The sequence below is a fragment of the Streptopelia decaocto genome (assembly GCF_964273445.1).
Source record: "Streptopelia decaocto genome assembly, chromosome: 17".
Taxonomy (NCBI): domain Eukaryota; kingdom Metazoa; phylum Chordata; class Aves; order Columbiformes; family Columbidae; genus Streptopelia; species Streptopelia decaocto.
The window spans coordinates 7,797,330-7,819,376 of record NC_138672.1 but is presented as its reverse complement, the minus strand read 5'-3'; the positions used below and the strand labels follow the sequence as shown (position 1 = coordinate 7,819,376).

Here is a 22,047-nt window from a genome sequence, read left to right as displayed (position 1 = left end):
TGAGCTCCCCAGCCCAAAAGACAACACATGGATCCCAAAAGGCTCAATGAGCTAAAGGTTTGGTATATCCAGACATTAGCACCTCTAGCACTGAAAGGACCATGCTGAAAATTAAAATGTTTATTCAGTGACCCCTAAACTTTCCACCTTAACAAGGAACACACAAAAGCACACTTGGTAAACAAATAACTTTATGCATCTCCAACAAGCACAAATGGCCAAGTCAGATACACACTGGCTTACACCCAACATGATCATGGATTTTGATACAAGTATTTGGACTACAGTAAGCACATTCTACACGCAAATCTAGTACAGGGATGAGGCATGCACCATGTCACAGCAAACGGGGAACACTACTTCTTCTCCATTCTGACTATGGAGGCTAAGTTCTGTAAACATTTTACCTGTACGTATGCGGTGATGGTACAGACCCTCCAGAGGACATATTCTGTTTACCATCGGAGAAATGAAACCCTTTCATTTCCATTTGGGAGGACTACAGAGGAAAAATGAGAGAGAGTATCACCTTTGCATTCACAAATCACCCATTACTTCATATTAACACTTAAGCCAAATCTTTGCCCTTCTACCCGCTGTGCCCATTAAAAGAAGAAACATTTTTCAGGTGAAGAAACCAAGGCTTGTAAGTGAAGTAATCAATCAACAAGCCAGCAGCACAAGCAAATACAGAACCTGGAAGTTAACTGCTGTGCTCTCTCTCCCCTATAATAGACAAACGTATGATACGAATCCATCAAACCAGACATGACATTAATATACCTACTCAAATGGACAAGCTTCACAAGAGTGTGAAATATCTGGGCAGTATTCCAGCTGTGTCTGGAGCTCACCACCCCTCAAGCATTCTGGGGAAACCTGTGTAAACATGTGATAAAACTGGAGTCTCCAAACTGGATCAAGGCGGGATGTGGCTCCCTGGAAACAGAATGATGACCAGCAGCAAAACCTGAAAACTTCCGGCCTGCACTTTGGAGATGGAGGGGAAAAGGGCCTCTTCAATTTAACACCAACTCCTTGGCTTTGATATTTAAGGATCCCAAACAAGCCAGTCTCCCCTTTGACGAGCAAGATCAAGGAGCAAAACTTCAGTGCAGGAGGGTTTAACGAATGCCAAGGTGAGCACACAGGAGTTAATCCTTACCTCCCTGCTGGTAGCAAGGACAGAGGGCTGGGATCCAGGAGGGAGGATTCTCCGGGGAGCTCCTACAGGCAGGTTTTGCCCCTGAGGGAGCTGGATGGACTGTGGTAGAATCAGGGGCTGCTGGCCAGAGCCGTAGCGGGGCAGAGGAAGCTGGGAGCCAGGCACAGGCATCGTTAGCTGTGTGATAAGGACACGTAATTACTTAACGGTGGTAACAGTCTTGTATTTGACATGCCGTCACCTGAAAACACAGCACTGCTAAGAGGAAGCTCACAGACAGTGCAGTCTGGCACAGAATAAATGCAAATCAGTGGAACAGAGGGACTTACACACTGAAATACAACTTCTGGTAGTGTGGCCAACTCTGGGCTTGTAACATGGCATCGGTTTAACATAACTGCACTCAGACACGGGTCTTTCGTCCTTGCCTAGAACCTTCATCCAGTTCTTCAGTCTTCCTCACGGTTGCTGCATGGGTGTGTTTTCTCCTGATAGGACAGCACTGGCAGCTCAGTGTCAGGTGTTTTGTTTGCAGCTTTGATGCCCAAAACAGAAAGTTGGCTACACTTCCATGTCAAAGCATTTTGGGGACTGGACCTCTAGAGGAAGTGATGGTGACCTCAGCTCTGTATTCTGCAATGAGCTTCAAACTGGTGATGGTAATAATTAAGAGTAATTTAAAAAAATGCAGCTCAGGACTCAAGAGCTTCCTGTTCCCTCTGATTCATCTGGCAGTTCTCACAATTGCTGGTTTGGTAGGTTCTGTGACACTTTGCAATAAATAAAAAAGCTAAATCTAAAGCTGGCAAAAGAGACCAGGTTACTAGCTTATGATGGATAAAGCATTTCTTCAAATATTTAGTTTGCTAGTATACTCTGTATTTTCCCCATCTAAGTTACTTTCAGGATTAACTCTGTATGTTAGAACATAAAAAACCCTCTTTAAACAAAAAAGAAACCTTAACATTTTGCATGAAATAAATGTAAGATGAGTTTAATAAAATTATCAAACTTCTCCAGAGAATCAGAACATATGTCTACAAACATGCTGACAGGAGGATTCAGTGTCTTCATCTGAACCATGCTTGACAAAAACTTTTTCACACAATGAAATTCTTGATAAGATGCCACCAAACAGATCAGCAGAAGTTGTAAATAAGATACGGATAACAAATGCATTGGTAAGATAGATAAGCTTTTAATAAAACGTACTAGTTACTCTGGAATCCGAGCTAAATCTGGAAACAACTGGGGTTTGGCTCTCTGAAGAGGTACTTTTAAGACAATTATTGCATTATGGCCCCCTATGCATGAAGCACTGCAAGGTCTGGTCTGCGTGAAACGTCTATATTGCGGGTGAGGACTTCCAAGTTACAAAATGACATTTCAGCAGGGACAGGCAAGTAACTAGCAAGAATCTCATTAAATGAGGTGCTGTATGTTTGAAACAATGGTTCACAGAACAGAGTCTCCTGGGGAAACCTTTTGCCTTTTTACAAAGAGCTTAGTTCACACAAGTACATGACTTGGCACAAATATTAGTTTTAACTCAGCCTCAGAAACAAGTGGCTGTGAAAAAGCCTGTACAAGGGCTGGCAAGCGCTGCTCCTGACCTGCGTAAGCTGAGAGTCCATCATCTGGGACGCTCCCATACCAGCCGCCTGGTTTATCTGGCCTTCATAAACCAGTGTCTGGCTGCCATTCATGGGCTGGTAGGGGGACCCAGACTGGGTTTTCACCACCTCCAAGGGCTGCAGGCCTGGGAAGGCGGAATACGGAGGCTTCAGAGCAGTGCCTCCCGTCAGGACCATGGTGCTGGGCTGAGACAGACTGGGGTGCATATACACCTGAGACCTGGAAAGAAAAATAGGCTCAAGTCATTATGCAGAAAACCTTTGGAGCATATACACACAGCCCCTGCCAAACTTTATCAGGCCTGCAAACAGCAAGTGGTTCTCTCAGACTCTGCTAAACTGACAGCTTAGAAAGAAGCTGTGATGCCACTTTCCATTTTAGTTACAGGTTGGGTTTTTTTTTTACTTCCACTTTTAAGCCTTTACAACCAGGAATATTCAACAGAATGACATCGTGTCCTATCCAAAGTTTATGTTTCAATATCGTGCACAATAAGCTCTGGATTAGTAGTAAGGGAGGAGTCAGGTTACCAAAAATCTGCAGCAGTTTTGCAAAGCATAAAAGAATCAGCAGTTAAAGATTCAAACAGCTCTAGCAAAAAAAGGGGTTTAAGCCACAAGGAAAACAAAAACTGGAAGCAGTTACCTGAAGGGCTGTATGGAGCTGTACATCTCCTGGGACTGGGAAACAGGCAGACCACCCCTAAGCCCAAGCTGAGCTTGGGCCTGTAAAGATGTGTGGAGGGAAATGGGAATCTGTTGAGCAGCAGCAGCCTGCAGAAGAAATTAAGATGACTGAGAGGTAACAAAAACAGCCAGAAACTCTCCCAGGCTGTTAGAAATCCACCAGTTGCCTCCGTCAGTCAACGTGCCATGACAATGACCTACACTGCACCTTCACCCAGCCCTTGCATCATTCCACAGAACAGCAGCACACTGGTAGGGGAAGACACTGCACAGGTACCCAAGAGACTGATGCCTGCAAGAGGTATTTGTGGACACGAGGGAACCAACATGCTCCAGACATGGAACAGGCACTGACAGTCCCAGCTGTCACTTGCCTGCACTCTTACCTTGAAGGGGCTCTCCCCAGCCCTATCAACACCCTGTTTACTAAGGCTAGTGACACTGCTCATCAGTATTGACTGGCTGTGGAATTTACTGAAAGTCACTTAACTTTACACAGACTCCTCTGCATCTGCTTCAGTTAAACCCGGTTCAAAGGCACTGGTACAAAACAGGGAAAAAAACCCTCAACTCTCTCCCTTCTACTTCACTAACTTGTGACACTCACTGGGAAGCAGCATTCAAGGAACTGAACAGGAGCCACATATAAGCTCCTTCGGGCTATCAGAGAGATAAATGACTCCCTGACTCTTAAATACCACCCTGAAGACTCATTGGGAAACCACTAGCTAGTTGTATTTCTCCCTTACCTGTTGGTAGCTTTGCTGCTGAGGTATCGTCTGAGGGACCAGGCGGGGCTGACTTGCAAACACATGGCCATCCAGATAGAGGGGTGGAATATGGTTACCTAAACATCAGAGAAGGCAGGCTGTAAATTCAAGGTACAGGGGACATACAGGCACAGTACACTGCAGAGATCTGCATCTCTTTCCCAACATCTCAGCAAGTTAACACCAGAGTACCCACTCAGAAGAACCCATAAAGCCCCTACGTGCACATATCAAAGCCAGCAGCCCACTTAGAGCAGCAGGCTTGCTGAGAATTAATCACACCTTTCTGTAAGAGGCTAAATGTAAACCCAGGTTTCCCACCTCCACAAAAAAAGCCAGAGACACTAAAAGACCTTCCAGCCTCCTGGAGTTTAGTGAACCATAAGCAAATTGTTGTTATTATGTACAAAGAGCAGAAGCTGCTCAGAACCTGTGACTTCCAACAGCAAAATCAGCAGAGGAACGCTTGATACTGGGACTGTTCAAGTCTCTCAGCCAAGGGTTTCTTCACTTCCCTTCTATTCTATTGAGCACACAGTGAAGGGTAAGCAGGATCTATTGAGAGACATCACAGAGACTTGCCACTACACCAAAAAGTCGTCCTTGTTCTAAGTTTATACAAGCAACACACAGGTAACATTCTCCAGAGTGAGAAGACAGTCCCTCTTTCTGTCTTGCCTGAATCATTAAGAAACTTAAATAGCAGCGTGCCAGTTACTTTCACATGGAAGCTGTTCTCACCATGCTCTAGTTTACTAAAAATCTGAGGATGATTTCTATATACCAACCAGACAACACAAATACTGCTGCTTCAGTGTGCAGGTACCTGGGATAGACGCAGAAGGTGCTACAGACGCCACAGGCATAGGAGGCATAGAAACTCCACCAAAAGAGCTGTAGCTGACACCATTGGAAGCTCCAACGCTGGAAGGAGGCTGGATGCCAGAGCCTGCGCCTCCGGGGGAGTTCTGTTCTGGTAAACTAGGAGAGTTTTCCCAAGCTTTACGAGCAGATTCCATCTATGGAAATGAAGGACAATAACTACAGACAGTTCAAATGGGGATGACAATACTGACGCCTAAAGTTGCTCATCTGGGACCTATTAGTTCAAATTCAATCTAGTCTAGTTAGAGCAGACAGCAGCAGTTCTCAGGTCTAGGAGTTTCACACCAATTCCCCACAGGCAAGCATCCTTTACAAACATTCAGTCCCCCTTGGTATTTGCTTGGGTTTGAGATGGTAGTGTTTTCTGTTTTGGTTAATTTTGGGTTGTCATTGCTGCTGTCTGTATATTTGGGGTTTTTCTGTTGGTGTTTTCCTTCTTTAAACCAGAACCTAGGATCCCCGACCAACCATCTTACTCAGCTACTGAAACAGTAGGAAAGCTCTGTTGCACTTGTCCTAAAAATCAGTGAAGACTTCAGCATCCAGGACTGTTGAAATACATGCCTTTCCACCCATGCCAAGTAGCATATATATGCACAACTTTTACAGAAGCTAATTAAAGATTTAGCAGTACCTAACAAAACACCCTGGGAAGGATTTCTCCATCCTCATGTTCTGGCCATGGAGACACAATATCCACACCAAGGACAAACACATGTGCCAGCTTACTTACCTTAAGAGTAAGGTCTGCAGTGGGGAAGGACATGGGGTTCAGGCCAATGCACCGCTGGAGGTGATGATCTCTTCGCAGAATGGGAATGGACTGCGTTAACCCTGCCTGAGGGGAGATTCGTAAAAGGTGAATACTTTACAAACTCTTAGGAGAATGTCATGAGCTACCAAGGCTTGACAGAGCCTCAGCTGGCAGCTCTACTAACTGCACCTCAGTGGTACTAGAGACACTGAGCCATGATCCACTCTGCTGCTGAAATAAATGAAGCTTTGGGGATGTGCAACGACACCCTCTGTGTTGAATTACACCGGCTTCCACCTAAGCAGCAATTTGACCCAGTAATTTCAATTTGCAGAAGAGTTCCCCCTCCTGTCCCATATTTGGAACCTACCTAAATTTCAGACAAAACCTATTTCTGTAAGAGCTCTACTGAAAAGAAACACCCTTTAAGACAAACCTCCAAAATCAAACAGTCTACAAACTTGAAGACATTTCAAAAGCAGCTTTGTGCATTTCTCACATTGATGTCCACAGCTGAGCTACAAGCTGGACTTTCAGCACGCTCACTCTTTCACATATAACAATGAAATACCCAGATAGCAGGAATAAGCTAGGAAACCTCTAGAAGGACCTGACTAACAAGTTACAGTTCTCTGCCTTACTGTGGCCAAAGAGACCTTCTAAGGAGAACCATGATCTCTGAGATCTGCGATACCTCTTGCTTTACACAGGTCACTGAATGATAATGGAGCTGCTCCCTATGTCACTTCTGAGCTAGTGATGCTCATTTTATTAAGGCACCTCGAGGGCACAGATTTACATTATGTGATTTAGTCACATGTGCTGCCTATGCATAAAGAGTGAAGTTAACTGCAAAGAAATATGCTTGTTTTCTTTGGAAGCATCTGAGGTTTAACTAAGGAGCACCTCAATGCCAAAAGAAAAAAGAAATACTTACATTACTGGCCAAGGCATCCTGCAGTTTGGCAACAGGGTTAGCTGCAGTGCCAGAGGCAGAACCAGGTGGCAAGCTGAAGTCAGAGTCCTGAAAAATCAAGATACACAAAATTCAAATCCAGGGCCAAGGGTCACCCATCTGCTTCCCATGGTTAATGCCTTTAGCCTGAATCATGACACTAGAAACTAAAGATTGTCCTCCAGTAAGCCTTGCTGAAGAGAACAAAAAGACACTTGTCAGCACTCAGCAGCAGGCAACCCCCAGAGGCACACAAAGGCTTAGATGGCCATAGTTTTGTCCCTCACTTCTGCTACCACCCCAGCAGGTCCTTGGGAAAATATTTCCGAAAAGCATATTAAGCATTGAGTACCTGGTTTGTGTCAGTAATGAAATCTAAGGCAAATCTACAGCTGGAAGCTTCCTCTAAATAATCTTTCTGCCTCAAATCAGCTTTCATATCTCAACAAGCTCATATCACCAAGAAGATAAAATTAAATTAAATCCTCACTTTAGGATTTACTCCAAATTCAATGGGTGGCACAGGAAGTACAGAATCCACGTGAATTTCCACCCCGTTAACAGGGGGAATATTCCCTTCCAGCCGTTCCGTTCCCTCCGAACCCTTTCTGTTTTTCAGGGAGCGTTCGTTGCCGATTGGTCCAGGCTTGTGTTCCTTGTTCTGTCCTGAGCCTTGATCTGAATCCTTAACAGGAAAGCAGAGAGGCTGAGACACAAAGACTGAATAACCCAATCTCAAGCCTTAAAAATGCTATCAAGAACAACACAACCACTTCACAAGAACTCTCACTATGTGGTCTGGCTCAGCTGCAAATCCAGATTACCTTTTTATCAGATTGCTTCTGCACTTGCTCCTTCTGGCAGTCAGGCTTTGGGTCCACCAGGCCAGCCCCATTCATCTCCTCTGGTTTGAGTGTGCCATATGGAGAACTGCGCTGAGAGGAGGTAGCGGAGGATTCCCGAGACTCCGCACTCAAGTCAATGCCACTATCCCCCTGGCTGCCTTTAAAACCCTGCTATGCAAAGCACGAAACGTGTTAAAGCCCTGGACTCCGACCCAGCTCCGCAAAGGAGTAAAAAAATCCCAGAAAATAGCAAGATCATGTCCCATTTCAAACCGTATTGTTGTTTAACTGCAAAGGAGTTTGGCCTGACCTGCAGCATCCCTTGGCTGCTGCTTCAGCTCTACACAGCCCTGAGACAATACACCAACCAGATCATGGCTTTAGAATAAGGAAAACATGTCCCACATAGCAACTAGGCTGAGATTGCCAAACGCATTTCACTTGTGACCCAAACCAGATTTAAACTCTGGTGTCCAGAGGTGAAGCATTCAGGAACCTCCCTGCGTTAAGGCTACAGCTACACACCACTACAGCATGAGGCACACGAACATGAGCTATGGGATTCCACCATCCTCATTCTGCATCCAGTTAGGAACATAATGCTGGAATTGCTCTACCAGACAGTTACTCCAGATTTATATCCACACGTAACACCAATCTCTAGGTCAAGATTTGAGTGGCATCAAGCTCAAATCAGAACCACAAAGAGAGAGTTTAAAACTGCACAAGCAGAGGTGAGAGTTGCTAAGCACAGATGGAGTAATGAGAAGCACAAGCCACTTAGGGTAATATTTTTATATACGCAATACCTGGATGGCACATTAGGTGCCGCTTACCTCAGTGGTGCTAGATTCTGTACCATTAAAGGTATTTACAGGCTTGCTCCAGGAATCACTGCCAGGAGACTGAACAGAAAGAGCTAGAAGAGAACAGAGGGCAGGTTCAGCTGCTTGCAACACAACTGTGAACATCACTCATGTTACACCATTAACTTTCCATTTCTAGACATGAGATGGGATATTTTCACCACATCAGAAAGCCAGTGTTGCCCAATCAGTTGAGACATGATGCAGCACAGAAAATCCAAGGAGAGTACAGGTAGAGAACAGAGAAGAGATCTCTTCGGGAACATGAAAACAACAGGAGAAAGGGCAGAGATAGAAACAAGGGAGGCACTAGTTATTCAGTGCTGGAGGATGAGAAAACAGAGGAAGGCAAAATAAGAAAACTGCTGAAGTAGATCCAGCCCAACGGACTGGAAAATGCTATATGGCAAGATCTTGATGTTACACAATGACTCAAGAAATAGATAAGGAGACTGATATGGTTAACGACAAGGATAGTTGGAACAGTACAGCTTTGAACAGATGTTTCTCCAGATGTCCAGCTCCCCTCACAGTTCCAGCATCAGACAAGAGAAAGCTGCTTCCTCATCAGCACGGACACCCCTCCTGCACACACCAGAGTACTCCCCAGCTCTGGGAAACACGTCGAAACAAACAGACCCAAACTCACCTGGGCTGTTGCTCTCCCAGATCTCTGTGCCCAGGCTGTTTCCAGGAACCGTTACATCGCTTTGCTCCAAGCACAGGCTGTTCTGCTTCTTAGCAAACCGAGGAGGAATTCGAGACTGGAGGACACGGGCTTTAGCTGGTGCCTGAGAGAGAAAAAGCACAGGCCATAAGACCTGTCACAGCACTGGGCTAACACAGCTTGCTCCTGGCAAGTTCAAACCCCAACGTGAAAAGCTTCCAACTCATGTAAGTGAACCATACAAAGTCATTTTCAACCCCTCCCTCGTTATTCTCTCTGCAACTGTAAGACTTTTCCCTACTGCACATTCACATGTTCTCTTCAGCTTAAATTTTAAAAATGCCAAGCAACCAGGCTTTCATAACTTTGTTTGCAAGACTCTGAACCTACCATGAGCCCTTCTGGTCAGGAAGCACTTCCCAATGATGCTTTTTATTTGCATTTAGTCCTTCAGATTTCACTAAGTCTCCTTTAATGCCAAAATATTCTCTCATCCCCCTAGAATTTGCAGTCTTCCAGAATGTGTAGACAAATGTCCCCCTCCTAAATGCCACTTAACTAAGATATCCACACTGCAGTCTTAAATCTTCCCTTGTAACTCAACTCCATCCTATTATGAACACAAAACTGTCAGAGTTTCTTCCAGTTAGTTTCTTTCTGCTCAGATGCCCAGACACAAACATGACATCTCCAGCAACAAAGTTACCACATCGTGCTCCAGCAACAACACGTTGTTGACACAGCAAGAGTGCAGAGATCCTCCACAGCTCACTCCTGCCCCACATCCCACCAACTCCAGCCACTTTAGAAAACCCTCCTTCACTCACAAGTAACAATTCTGCCAGATTACATGTTTTTCTGCTCATCCAAACACTTTTTGTGGCCCTGTCCTTCTGACTGTAGTCCAAACAATTTATCAAGTTAAGCTTTTTCTGCCTCCCATTCCTCACCTGAGCAGCCTGTTCCTTCTTCCTTCGCTCTTCTTCCAGCAAACGACGCTGCTTTTTAGTAAGAACCTCGATGAAGCCTTCACCTGTCATAGAACCTACTTCATTCTCTTCCGCTGTGTTTGACACTCGATTATCGATGATGGTACCTGAACAGAGCATATACAGGGAAGAAACTGTTCACGTGTGTATGCACATAAATATTTATATTGGCGATAATTTAAAAGAGTGTCAGATCTGGCTGAAAGTTTAAAATTTAAAAACATCTTTTTTTTTTTTCTTCCATGATTTTCCTGTTTAAATACACTGAAATCCCTTGTGTGTGTAAACAGATGGAAAGTAATCTAACCTGATATTTAGCATCACACTGGATTGAGTTAACATGGCTTGAAATCAGCCACAATGTGTTTTGCCTTTAAACAAACAAATTCACTAAGACACTCACTTCCATAACTCAGCTCAAACTGTGACAAGGCCTCTCCCTTCTCGCTTGCTCTTTGCACAGTGGATTTGGGCTCCTTCTCTGGCTTCTTCCCTGGCCCCTCAGCACTCTCTGAGTTGGTGTGGGAAGCCCTATCCAAGCTGTAAATGGAGTGGCTGCTCCCTCCACTGGCGTTGCCCAGGCCCCCTCCTTCTTCTGGAGACCTACAAAGAAAGAAAGGAAAGGAATTAGATTTGTCACTAGAAGATGAGTGAAAGTAGCATGAAGAAAACATATGGGCTGTATTTTCTTTGCCAGGTTTCTAATTGCACCTCAGCCTCCCCCAGCCTTTACTCAACTGAAGCAGACACAAAATTCTGAGTGTACAACCCATTACGAGGATGCTGTTGGAAACAGAACAGTTCTTGCACTTAGGAGTCAATCAACCTATTGCCCCTGCAACAAAGCCAATGTCCTCGCTTGTGCCCAGAGGGAGGGCTCTGTGCTTCTGCACAGCACCTCCTACCCTCCTAGGACACTGTTCTAACAGCTCCTCTGGTCCTCTTCAAAATTACCACACTTGTTTTGGCAAGCACCAGGTGAGGGGAAGGGAGATGGGGAGAAGTTGACACCGCTGAGAAAAAAATAAAGATAGTATTTCCATTTTGTTTCACACGGATTTTTTGGGGGGCCCTCTGACCACCACCCCACTACATCATTCCCCAGCATTCAACATGCAAAAGAGACAAGTTCAGGAGGGGGAGCTAAAAAGCTTCCCCTTTCCCTTTTTTTCCCTTTCTACCTGCATGCATCTTTCCAGACATCAGCTCTCATCTCCCTATTTCCATATAAAGTACTATTACGTTACTACATCCAGGAATTGGGGGACATGAGTCATAAGAAGAGAGAAAAAAAGAACAAGCTGCCTATTTATCAGTGCTTAAACTCAATATAATGCAGCTGCAACAGTGCTGGAAGTCACCTGCACTAGACAGAAACACAGCCAACAGCTTCTCACCCACAGTCCAGCCTTTCTCCACTCCTCCAGTATCTCCGTATCAGATGACAGACATCTGTACATCAGAATGTTACCTTACCTTTTGCTTTTTATCAGTGTCCCGTTCTGCTGGCTCTCGTATCTGGAGGCTGCTCCTACCCCAGTCCTGACAGACTGCTCCGCAAACCCTGCTGGCTCGGCCTTGCGGCTCTGCCTGTCGACAAGTGGCCTTTGGCTCGAGAAACTCCTCTTCGCCAGCTCCCTCTTCTCTCCCAAGCTCCCGAGCCCACCCTCCAGCTGCCCTTCGCTCTCGGAAACTCCGTCTCTCCTCTCCCGCCGCTCGCTGAAGTCGCTGCTCTCAGATGCCGTCTCCCACTCCTCGTTGGCATGGTCTGAGGAGTTCTGGTAGGACAGCTCAGGAGAGCGTCTGCCTGAGATGCTGCTCTTCTCTGTCGTGGTCAGCTTGGGTCTTCCAGGCCACTGGCCAGGCAGCAGGTTGGGGCCTCCTTCCTCAGGGTTCCACTGGCCAACCGATTCCCGCTCTTGTCGAAGGCGCCGGAACCGTGGAGGCTTGTCCTGGCGAGGGGGACGTCGCCTCCTGAATGGCCTGTTCTCTATGTTCTCCTGATCTGCTGAGTAATCCTCCTGGAAAAAGTGCCTTTTGTCATCCAGATGACTCTCGTCAAAAACCCGGCTGGAGAAGGAATCCATGTGTTTGTAAGAATCCTGAATGTAGTCCCTGTCAGACTGCTGCCTACTCCCAAAAGCGTCCGATGGAGAGGTGTGGTTGTACTCCTGCCACCCCGCTCCTCCGCTCCTGCCCTGCCACTGGGTGGGCTCCTTCCCCATGAAACCCCTTCGCCCGTAGCCAGAGTTGCTCAGTCTTGGTGGCAGCGATCTCCCAAAAGCTCTCGGAGCCCTCATCTTAGGATCCAGACTAGTGTGATCATCTGAATAGATTTTGTTGGACCTCCAAGACTCTTTGAAGTCTCCCTTTTTCAAATCGCTGTCCTCCCTGTCCAGCACAGAGCCTTCATTGCTGTTTTCCGAGCCCCTCTGCCGGCGACGTTTGGGGAGTTCCTCGTATTCTGACCCTTCACTGTGCGTTTCGCTTGCGATCCGGCGCCTCGGCTTGCCTCTGGGGAAGTCCTCTGGCTGGTTGAACTCCCGAAGCCCTCGCCCCCGGCTGCTCCGCTGGTTGTTATAGACTCCCCGGCTGCCCACAACAGTGCCTCGGCCTCTGAAAGTGAACTCTCTGAAGCCTCTGCCTCGCCCACGCCCTTGACCTCTCCCACCAAAGGCTTGTTCCTCGTCAATGAAGATCCAGTTGTTTCTTTTTGTGGGAGGTAGATCACCGGACTCTCTAGATATCTTGTTCTCCCAGGTCCTTTCTGGCTTTTCTTCTTCCTCCTCTTCTTCCTCTTCCTCTTGAGATTTCTCAGCCTCTCGGGCAAGGCTGGCTTGGGAAGAACCTTTGTCATCCAGCAGATAGCGCGTGGAATTCAGTAAGGCTGCAGAATCATCCGACTCATTTTCTACTTTCTGAACAGCCGCCTTCTCCTTCTGTGGGCGCAAGGTGTCCTCTCCTTCCAGTTTAACCTTTTCCATCTCCTTCTCCTTCTCTTCCACCTTGAGGGCTTTCAGGACTGGTTTTTTAATTGGGCCTGATCGCCGCGTCCTCCCCATTTGCTCCTGGTGCTGACCGCTGGTGTTCCGGTTCTCAGGAGCCCACTCCGCTGTCTCTTCAGTGGGCTGTTTGGTATTAGCTCCGTCTTTCTTCCACGGGTCAGCACTGAAGGACTGCTCAGCCCTGGGCACCTCTTCAGCAACCTCCGCTGCAGTCTCTGCAGGTTTCTGATGGTGGCTGATATCCCAACCTTTATATTCAGGCTTCTTCTCCACTTGGATAAAATCAGGCTCCAGGGGTGAACACCTCAAGTTTGCAGGGCGGTTGCCAGAAGAACAGGTTTCCTGTGCAGGCTCCTGATGCTGAAACAAGAGGTCTTGGCCTATCCTCTGAGAAGACAGGCAGCTGTCAAAGTCTGCTTGGGCCTTCTTGTCAAAAGCATTCAAGTACTCCTCCCCTCTCTCCTCAAAGAGATCTCTCGGGGCGCTCAGACTCTCCGGTCTTCCAGGAGAAGTGGGGTAACTGTCATTCCTGAGAAGGAAACAAACAACAAACAAAATAAAGTCAGCTAAGGCAGAGCACAGTACATCTCCAAGGGCCCAGGCTGGGCACAAGAGATGGAAACAAATAAATAAATTGGGGTTTGATCTAAATCATGAGGCAATGAGCCTATAAATACCTGAAGGCTGGGCAGATATGCTCTGGCCCCAGGCTGTACTGCCTGTTTTCTCAAGTCAATGGATGACAAAAGAAAGTAGTTCCTATGATGGGCAGCAAACTTAAGAAATAAAAAGGGATATTCAGCCTCCAACATACATGGAGATCTGAAAACAAGGAACTGGTTTCAGAAAGCCCCAAATAACTAGGAGACAAACTACAAAGTCTCAGAAAACTGACTCATTGTTTTCTCTACCCACCCTTGTAGGTGTCAAGTGCCTCTCTCCTACTGAACAGGCTCCAAGCTGGTCAGCCTGAACTGGCATCATATAGAAAAACTGTGAATAGCTCAGTCTATAAGCAGCTCCATGGCATGAACACTCAACAGTGTATGGGTGCTACCAGGTCAGTACCTTGCCCTGTTCAGAGATAGCTTTTGAGTCAAGTTTATACCTGTTTTTCAATAGGAGATGACTTATGGCGGCACCTCCCATCACAGTGGAGCTCTGCGCTCACCTGGCATGCAGCCCCTCCGTGGTCATGTTGTCAGCCTGTTTTTGATGTGACAGGGAGTACCCTTTGCTCTGCAGAGACGTGTAGCTCTCCTGGCCCCACACCGGCACAGGATCCAAGGGAGAAGTTTTCCTTTCCGCCTGCCCTGCCTGACAGTTCTGATCTTCGGACCGACCGATGGAGTCCTGCTGCATCATGGGCTTCATAATTCCTGGTCATGACAAAGTTCATACCATTAACACTAGGATCTCACAGCCAAGAAGAATTAACAATCTACAGCTAATGTGACTCCCCTTCCTTCCAGGGCAGCAGGTGACTGCACCCACAGAAACCTTTCTGATAGATGGGAGACTGTGCTTGAGAAACACACAGCTGGGATATACACCTGGAGTGACACAGAAGGTGACACAGCTTTAAGAGCCCAGCCTGCACAGAACACTGTGCACCATCACTGGTGTGGAAGCAATCATGTGTGTGTAAACAAACCACAAACTCAAGGGAATGATTTCTACATCCTGACGTTTGTATTCACACCACTGAGGATCAGTAACAAGGTGTTAAGAGCATACAACTCAGGAAGAGATTAAGATTTCACGTGATTAGACTATTAAGCGTCTATTAAGATTTCACATGATTAGAGTCACTCCCAAACAGACCCTTCTCCTCCAAAGGGCACAATCTGCTTTTACACCCACTAAGGCTCTAAAACTATTAAGGAAGACCTGCCATGGGATGGACAGGCATCCTACAAATCCAGAAAAACAGCTTCCAAAGTCTTAGGTCTGAGAAACAGCTGCAGTGACTTTACAGATACGGACCAACACAACAACCACGATAAATGGAAACAACGAAAACACCTTACCTGAAGGGTGAAGGGCTGAAGGGTAGAAATCCACAGGGGTGCGACTCTGGGCCATGCGAGGGTCCATATAGGAGGGCATCATCATCCAGCGAGGATCGAAGCCAAGCATCTGAGGATGTGGTGGGTAGAAGGTCCGTTGGGGATGGGAGTGGGATGGGGGAGGATAGACCTGCTGCTGTTGCCAGTGCTGCATCTTGTACAGCTGCTCCTGCAGGGAAGAGGACAGGCCATTTGACAAGGATGGTCATGGTGGAGGAATCACACTTAGGAACCAGCCAGCCGAAGGGAAACACATTCCATGTATTAAAGGTTCAAAACCAAATCAGATGGGAAGGTAGAGCAGATAAGGGCATATCACTACTAACTGGGAACATGGCGGTTGTTACTCTCAAAATATCCAGAAAAAACAGAATATGTTGCAGCTTCAAGATGAGAGTTTGCATTTTCTCAACACTTTGATGAGCTGCAGGACAGCTTCCCATCAAACACAATTTCCTAATTGGAACCAAATACTTTAGAAGATGTTGCTCTTTGGAGAAAATGCAATTGTAAGTTATTTAGTGTTAGCCAAACAGATTAGATAAAAACACCCTCAACTAAATTAGGAGAGCTATTAATATTTTAAATTATTTCCTGTGCATGCTCCAGAGATGGGCTGACACCTTTAGGTCATTTCCCATCTCCCATATGGCCAGTCCACCTTCCTTTGGCTGAGTACTGTCATGATGTTCATCTGATCTGACATTTAACTTTAGTAAAAGGTCCAAGAACCACCTATATTTGAAGGGGGTTTTGTGTATCAAAGCAAGCTTCCAAAGTAAACAGCTCCAACTAACATGAAATAAGTCTACTGACCTGTCTAACTTTCTAGCATCTTTTCTAACTAAGCTTACAAACACAGTATCTGACACTGTTGTAAAAAAAGCGAGTCCTCTGCAGAGCAAGAGAGACACCCTTAAATCTGAACCTGACACATCACTGCAGCAAGAGAGAAACTCAGAAAAATGCAAAGATTATATCCAAGTTAGCTAGTGCTCCACTACCTTGGAGAAAATATTGCATTAATGATATGAACACTATTTTTTTTATTTTGTTCCTTTCATGGAACCATTGCTACCAAAGCAGCAACACAAGCCAGCCAAAACACAAACTGCCTCATACGTACCAACAAAACAGAGGATAAAAGAAAATAAAATTAAAATTTCATGTTCTTTCAGTAGGAATGACCTGCGGTATCATCAGCATGACAGCAAAGACATGCAATTATTTTTAGTTTGAGAGCACCTCTTTTAAAGAGTAACATTAGCCGTGTTTGCTGCCATACATTTGAATCATGAAAATGTCAACTGCCCAGTAACAAGCACAAGGGAACATCCATTAAAGAGCAATTACTGAGCTTCCAAGCAAAAGCCAAATGTGAGCTCTTCACCGAGGTTTGCAGCAGCGTTGATTATATCGCATTTCAAGTGGTTATTCTATGAAAAATGGCAATTAACTTTGCATTATCTCAAGTCTGAATGTTCTGTCCCTCAGCCTGACTCTGTTGCCCTAAGGAGGCTCACCGTGTCTAGAAGAAGAACTGAATTCCCATTTATCATCTCCCAGCCTAAAGATGTTGGTTAGTTCACACTGACGGTGTTGAGAACCAAGCAAACAACAGTTTGGTGGGGTCCAAAGGGAGAGGGGTGGGAGTGTCACACCTATTACCTGCTGCTGTTGCTGCTGCTGCCTCTGGAACCGTGGGGGAAGAGATTTCTGGTATTTGTTGAATTCCTGTGCTGAGGATGGAGCTTCTCTGAGCTCCTCCTCACTGCTGCTTTGGGCTGCTGCTGCTGGGGCAGGAGTCTCCTCTTCCAGATAGCCACCAGAGACATCCTGGCTGTGAAACTCAGGGGTCGCTGCAGAGAAGAAAATAGGTCTTGATGAGCCCAGCTCGTGACAGGATTTGTGTGTGCACCATCACACAACATACATGGGTGTGGGCACATCCTGACTGCATTACATGGTTGGGTTTTATTATAATAATATATACCACCTCACACACAATCCCTCTGATTTGACTTGACAGCTCTAGAGAGCTTTGTCTATCTTGTTTTAGTGATAAATTCTGAGATCCTCCTCTGCCATCAGTCTTCTGCTTAAGCACCAGGGAAAAAAGTTCATTTCCCCTGTTACTCCTTAAATCTGCCAGCACTTACTGATAACCCATTTTTCTGATCCATGGCCCATGAGCACTTTCTTAATACCATCATCCAACCATGAGAAGATCAAGAAGCCCATTCAAACAAGGTCTCTGCTAGCACAGCTAACTGAGCACTCAGAGGCAACCACAGAAGTTTGCATTTGGTTTAATAGGATTTTTTTCTTCTTAAATGAACCTCCCCGGCCAATCCAAAATACTCTGTAGAATGCGCGAAGCAGCTGATCTCTCAAGTGCAACTGAAGTACCCTCTGAACAATCCCTCCCAGGAACTCCTCCATGCTTCAGGTAAGAAATTGGGACAATAACAAAAAAGCAGTTTGCACACGGTGAGGTGAGCGATGTTTCTGTACCTTTACGGAAAGCATGACCGTTCTCTTGCACGGCATTTTTCTCTGTGCTTGGGGGTCGCGGGTCTTCATTCTCAGTGTGCTTCTGGGTCTCTCCACTCTTCTGAGCCAGTTTGCATTTCTGATCAAGTTGCTTCAGCTTTGCAGCACAGGCTGCCAGACGCTCCTCCCTGGCTCGCCGCTCCTCCTCCTCCCGCCGCTTCCTGGCTCTCTCGACTGCCTCCGAGATCTCAGAGTGCACAAACTTCTGTCTCAGTGGCACCTTTTCTTCTTTATCCTCGAGGGACTGTTGTCTGAGAACATTTCCCACTGTGGGCTTCTGCCAAAGGAAAAACGTTCCTCCATAAGTATGGCCCAAACATCTCCTGTACAGCTTTGTATCCCACACTGCTAAAATTTCCTCCTGACTCGTTCCCCTCTATCCTCACACACACAAATCCCCCTTTTGGCAGGGAGTTATTGCTACACGGTTCAATAGCTTCATTTTCTCATTGCCTGACAATCCCACTGCTCTGGACCAGCTTCAATTTCTTTTCTCTAGTGGGAGTGCTATGCAGATGGATTTCCCTCCAGCTGGATATAAACAAAGAATTGAGAAATTCATCGGCACACTGTTTTCAATAAGATGTCAAACTGGCCACTTGAGGACAGCGATGCGCCGCATCCAGCAGTGCAAGCCCATTCAAGTTAGTTCGACCTACCTGGTGTTCAGACGCAGAGCTCCAGCCATTCAACTTCCTCGGAGGCTGCTGAGAATCCTGCGCTTTTCGGACTGAACGGGATGAGCCAGCTGAGTCTCCCCAGTTCTTTCCTTCCTCCAAGGTGTGTTTGACATCTGCACTGTCTGCAGAGCTCAGGGACAACTGTCGCTGCCTCCTGGGATCCCAGCTGTTCCTGTCATATAAACAGCTTTGCTATTACATTTGCTACTCGCCTCGAAAAGCACTTGCAATCTTATCAAATATCACAGGCAACTGACTAGCAGAAAAGAAAGATAAAACCCACCAAAACAAGCAATAAGCTTTCCTCCTAAGGTGCACAAGGATTAACACCACTATCGTGCAGCAGGATAAAGGTAGGACACAGAAAGGAGGATAAAAAGCCTGGTATCCTGGCACTCAGCTACAAGAGCCATGCACATCCTTGAGGCTCAAACTATGACCAGTGGAACCAACAACATTCAGAACAAGTTTTAAAAATATCATGGTGCTGTTTCCTTTTACTGAAACAACTATAGGTGTGAATACAGCCACTTCTTACCTCTTCTGTCGCCCATCTTTAACAGTTTCTTCCTCTTCCTCATCTTCACTAAACTTTAGTTTCTCAGAGTAATCCACTTCATCATGAATGCCTACAAAAGCAGGATTGGAGAACAGATGTATGAGAGAAAAGAAACAGGTCTCTTGTCCTGATAAAGCTTATGCTCTCTCTGGCACTAAACCTAAAAACGCTCAGGCCTGGTATAAGCTACTTGGAAAGCCGAACATCCACCACAGGTACTGAAAATGATGTGAGCAGAGTGGACCCAGAGTGCTGAACAGCTGGGCTGGTCACAGAAGAGGAGCGGCAAGCAGTCTGGGAACGGAGGCAGCAAATGAGGAGACAGCCACCAAGCTAGACTGTGTTTAAGTGGACACCGAATGCCATGACTGAAAACGTGGCATTAACTCTTCTTCACAGCTATCCTCCTGCTGTTTGGTGTTATCAGCTTTTAGGAGTCTTCAGATCCGGTTCCTTGAGCAGAGTGTGATGGAAGGATCGGAAGGATCCATTGTGTCATCATTTACACCAACAGCAATTTCACAACTACACAGGCCACTCTTTGCTTCCCCTTCTCCCTTCCGTGGCACTGAAATAGAGCCACCACAATATCCTGGCTACTTCATGCTTCGGGGTGGAGTAACTACTTTGATTCACCTCTTAATTTGTTGCCTGAAACCAGAGAATAGAAGCACTTTACCTGCCCATCCGTCATCCGCATCCGTGTCTAGTTCATCCAGCCCCTTTAGGTTCTCTGCATTGATAATAGTGGGCCGAGGGACTCTCTCCATTTGCTGCCGAACTGGACGTGTTGGGCGTGACAGGCCAAGCCTGTTGTCTTTGCTACAGGGAAATGCAAAGAAATTATTAGAAACAGCAAACAGCAAAGAGAAGAGTGCAGAGCTGAGTTTGTAACAGTCAATGGGCGTGTTGGGGTGTGTTGGTCACCCACCCAACTGGATCCTTTGCCCAAATTCCTGCATGGTTTAAAGTTCATGTCACACCTTTTAAGCAGGACAGTCATGGCAGCCTTACCCGTCCTGGTCATTCATCTGGTATTGTCTGAAGGGCACGCGGGGCTCCAGGCGAAGCTGAGGAAGGGGGAAAGACCCTCGGTCCAGCGATGCAGGGGTCTCAGATGGCTGTTGCGGACACATCTGGAACAAGGCAAAGCAGACTAGTCTTTTTTTTCCTCCTTGCCACAGGAAGGCTTACCCAGATTAGGTTACAACACAAGCACGGTACTTGCATCCACACAAAGGGAAAACAAACATTTCACGTCTGGCTGCCTAACAGGCCACGTGCTAATGGTTCCCCTCTTCAGCTCTAGAGGGAAAGCAGCAACTTCTCCTTGGGCGGAACAAGGCTGTGCTGCACTATTCTGGCACACAAGTGTAAATGTACAATAGGGGAAACTAAAAATAGATCAAGAGAAGGATCCCTGAGCAAGCCCTGGGAACCAACAAGTCCAGAAAAGAGATATCTCAGCTGACTTCTTCAACCCACACGCACATTAAAGAGGCAAGGACATGAAAGAGCTGTGGGGAAAGGACAACTTACAAAAGCAGGCAGCATGTCATGGTATGTAGGTGGTTGGTAGACATTTCCCATGAACTGCGAAGCCCCTTTGCGGACAGGCTGAGCTGGGCGGAGAGACGGCTCCTTTGGATCGCTGGCGCTCGCTGAGGAGGGGGCTCCGTCTCCGGTGCTAGAGGTCTTGCTGCCCAGCTCAGTAGGGGAGGCGGTCAGAGATGTGGCAGAGGTTATGTTCCTCCCACCGCCCTCCCTCCAGCTCGTGACATCTGGAAAGGAGGTAATAATTATGTTAACATTTGAAAATACAGACGGTCGCTCTGCCAGAAAGTCTCAAAACACTCTGGTCAAGCCCCAACTACACTGAGCATGTAGAAAACCACCAGGGACCAAGGAAAGTTTCCAAATGCGTTTATTTTCCTAAGAGAGCAGCAGCATCAGCCATTACTAAGTAATTGCCACACCAGAGTCCTTATTTGTCAATAAGCCTAAATTCCAACCCGTTCTGCTCCCCATCTCCACAGTCCTTACCCTGCAGAATGAAGGCCAATTGGATCATTTACAAACACTCAAAGAGAAGCCACATTACGCCACCCACTCATTTCACTTGTGACCCTCCCTTAGCCCAGGGGGAAGTGGTCTGCTTTGCAACATCACACAGCAATTTCTATTAAATTATGTAGTAGATGACAGTCCATACTTGGCTGTCTGGACCACAGAACTCAGGCACTGAACATCAACCAGCACTACATGTGAACCTGTGGTTGTTTGCTAAGCAGCTTGACACATGTGAGCTCAAAAAAAGACAGAAGGAAATGTAGGAATATCTGATATTAGTGTGAACTGGCATTCCCCTGCCCAAAGCACAGTTATGAGCTGGGACAACGCAGAAAGACATAATAATTCACTTACTCTGGGGGCGGAGGCTTGGTCCTGGCCCATACGACGGATCTAAGGCGCCCTTTTCTTTGCCAACCTTGTCCTGCTCGCCAGCTGCTTTCAGCGTCGGAAATTCCTCGGGAGAGAAGGATAACAGTCGGCTTGAGGCCCTTGAACCTGTCAGACAAATAAGTGTAGGACTCAGAGGAGATCTCTCCACTCTTTCAATTCCCTCACGAGATCGGCCTGGAAATGTGTTTTCTGGGAGCCTGCGCCTCCATCACATTTAAACCCAAATTACTATCATAGCAGCACCTCAGCTCACATCCAAAACACTCTGAGACACCGTCACCAACACCACAACACATGTCCTCACCAGCACTCCCACACTCTTAACTTGTAATCTTCATTTAAATTCTCATGTTCAAGGAAGTCAGAGTGAACTTTTTCAGCTTCCGACTATTTTTGTAAAGACTAAGGCAGAGAGATAAATTCTGCAAGATCACTTATAGGTGATACCCTGTTATCAAGCATTTGACATTTCTATTCAGACTCTTTCTGCTTAGATCTCAC

The 22,047-nt window shown here is 46.4% G+C and overlaps 1 protein-coding gene across 14 annotated transcripts in view; it reads right to left on the bottom strand.

The window, feature by feature from the left end:
• Nucleotides 1-22,047, bottom strand: part of PRRC2B (proline rich coiled-coil 2B) — a 44,903-nt gene that overhangs the window by 5,164 nt on the left and 17,692 nt on the right. For 8 of the 14 annotated variants that reach the window (XR_014185604.1, XR_014185605.1, XM_082068034.1 and 5 more), the window contains exons 6-30: nt 21,508-21,651; nt 20,623-20,864; nt 20,098-20,219; nt 19,763-19,905; nt 19,063-19,153; nt 18,504-18,696; nt 17,806-18,121; nt 16,960-17,150; nt 15,253-15,460; nt 14,394-14,601; nt 11,694-13,751; nt 10,621-10,820; nt 10,179-10,324; nt 9,211-9,352; nt 8,532-8,614; nt 7,675-7,866; nt 7,341-7,535; nt 6,833-6,919; nt 5,875-5,979; nt 5,083-5,275; nt 4,236-4,333; nt 3,446-3,573; nt 2,779-3,019; nt 1,166-1,342; nt 408-499 (exon numbers count right to left, since the gene is read on the bottom strand). Coding sequence is in view for 11 of the 14 variants with exons in the window: in XM_082068034.1 (XP_081924160.1) it covers nt 408-499; nt 1,166-1,342; nt 2,779-3,019; nt 3,446-3,573; nt 4,236-4,333; nt 5,083-5,275; nt 5,875-5,979; nt 6,833-6,919; nt 7,341-7,535; nt 7,675-7,866; nt 8,532-8,614; nt 9,211-9,352; nt 10,179-10,324; nt 10,621-10,820; nt 11,694-13,751; nt 14,394-14,601; nt 15,253-15,460; nt 16,960-17,150; nt 17,806-18,121; nt 18,504-18,696; nt 19,063-19,153; nt 19,763-19,905; nt 20,098-20,219; nt 20,623-20,864; nt 21,508-21,651 (5,995 nt within the window). In the remaining 3 variants the exon portion in view is untranslated. Of the gene's footprint in view, nt 1-407; nt 500-528; nt 880-1,165; nt 1,343-2,778; nt 3,020-3,445; nt 3,574-4,235; nt 4,334-5,082; nt 5,276-5,874; nt 5,980-6,832; nt 6,920-7,340; nt 7,536-7,674; nt 7,867-8,531; nt 8,615-9,210; nt 9,353-10,178; nt 10,325-10,620; nt 10,821-11,693; nt 13,752-14,393; nt 14,602-15,252; nt 15,461-16,959; nt 17,151-17,805; nt 18,122-18,503; nt 18,697-19,062; nt 19,154-19,762; nt 19,906-20,097; nt 20,220-20,622; nt 20,865-21,507; nt 21,652-22,047 lie in introns of those variants that run through there. The other 6 variants (XM_082068038.1, XM_082068033.1, XR_014185606.1 and 3 more) reach the window with 5 other exon arrangements.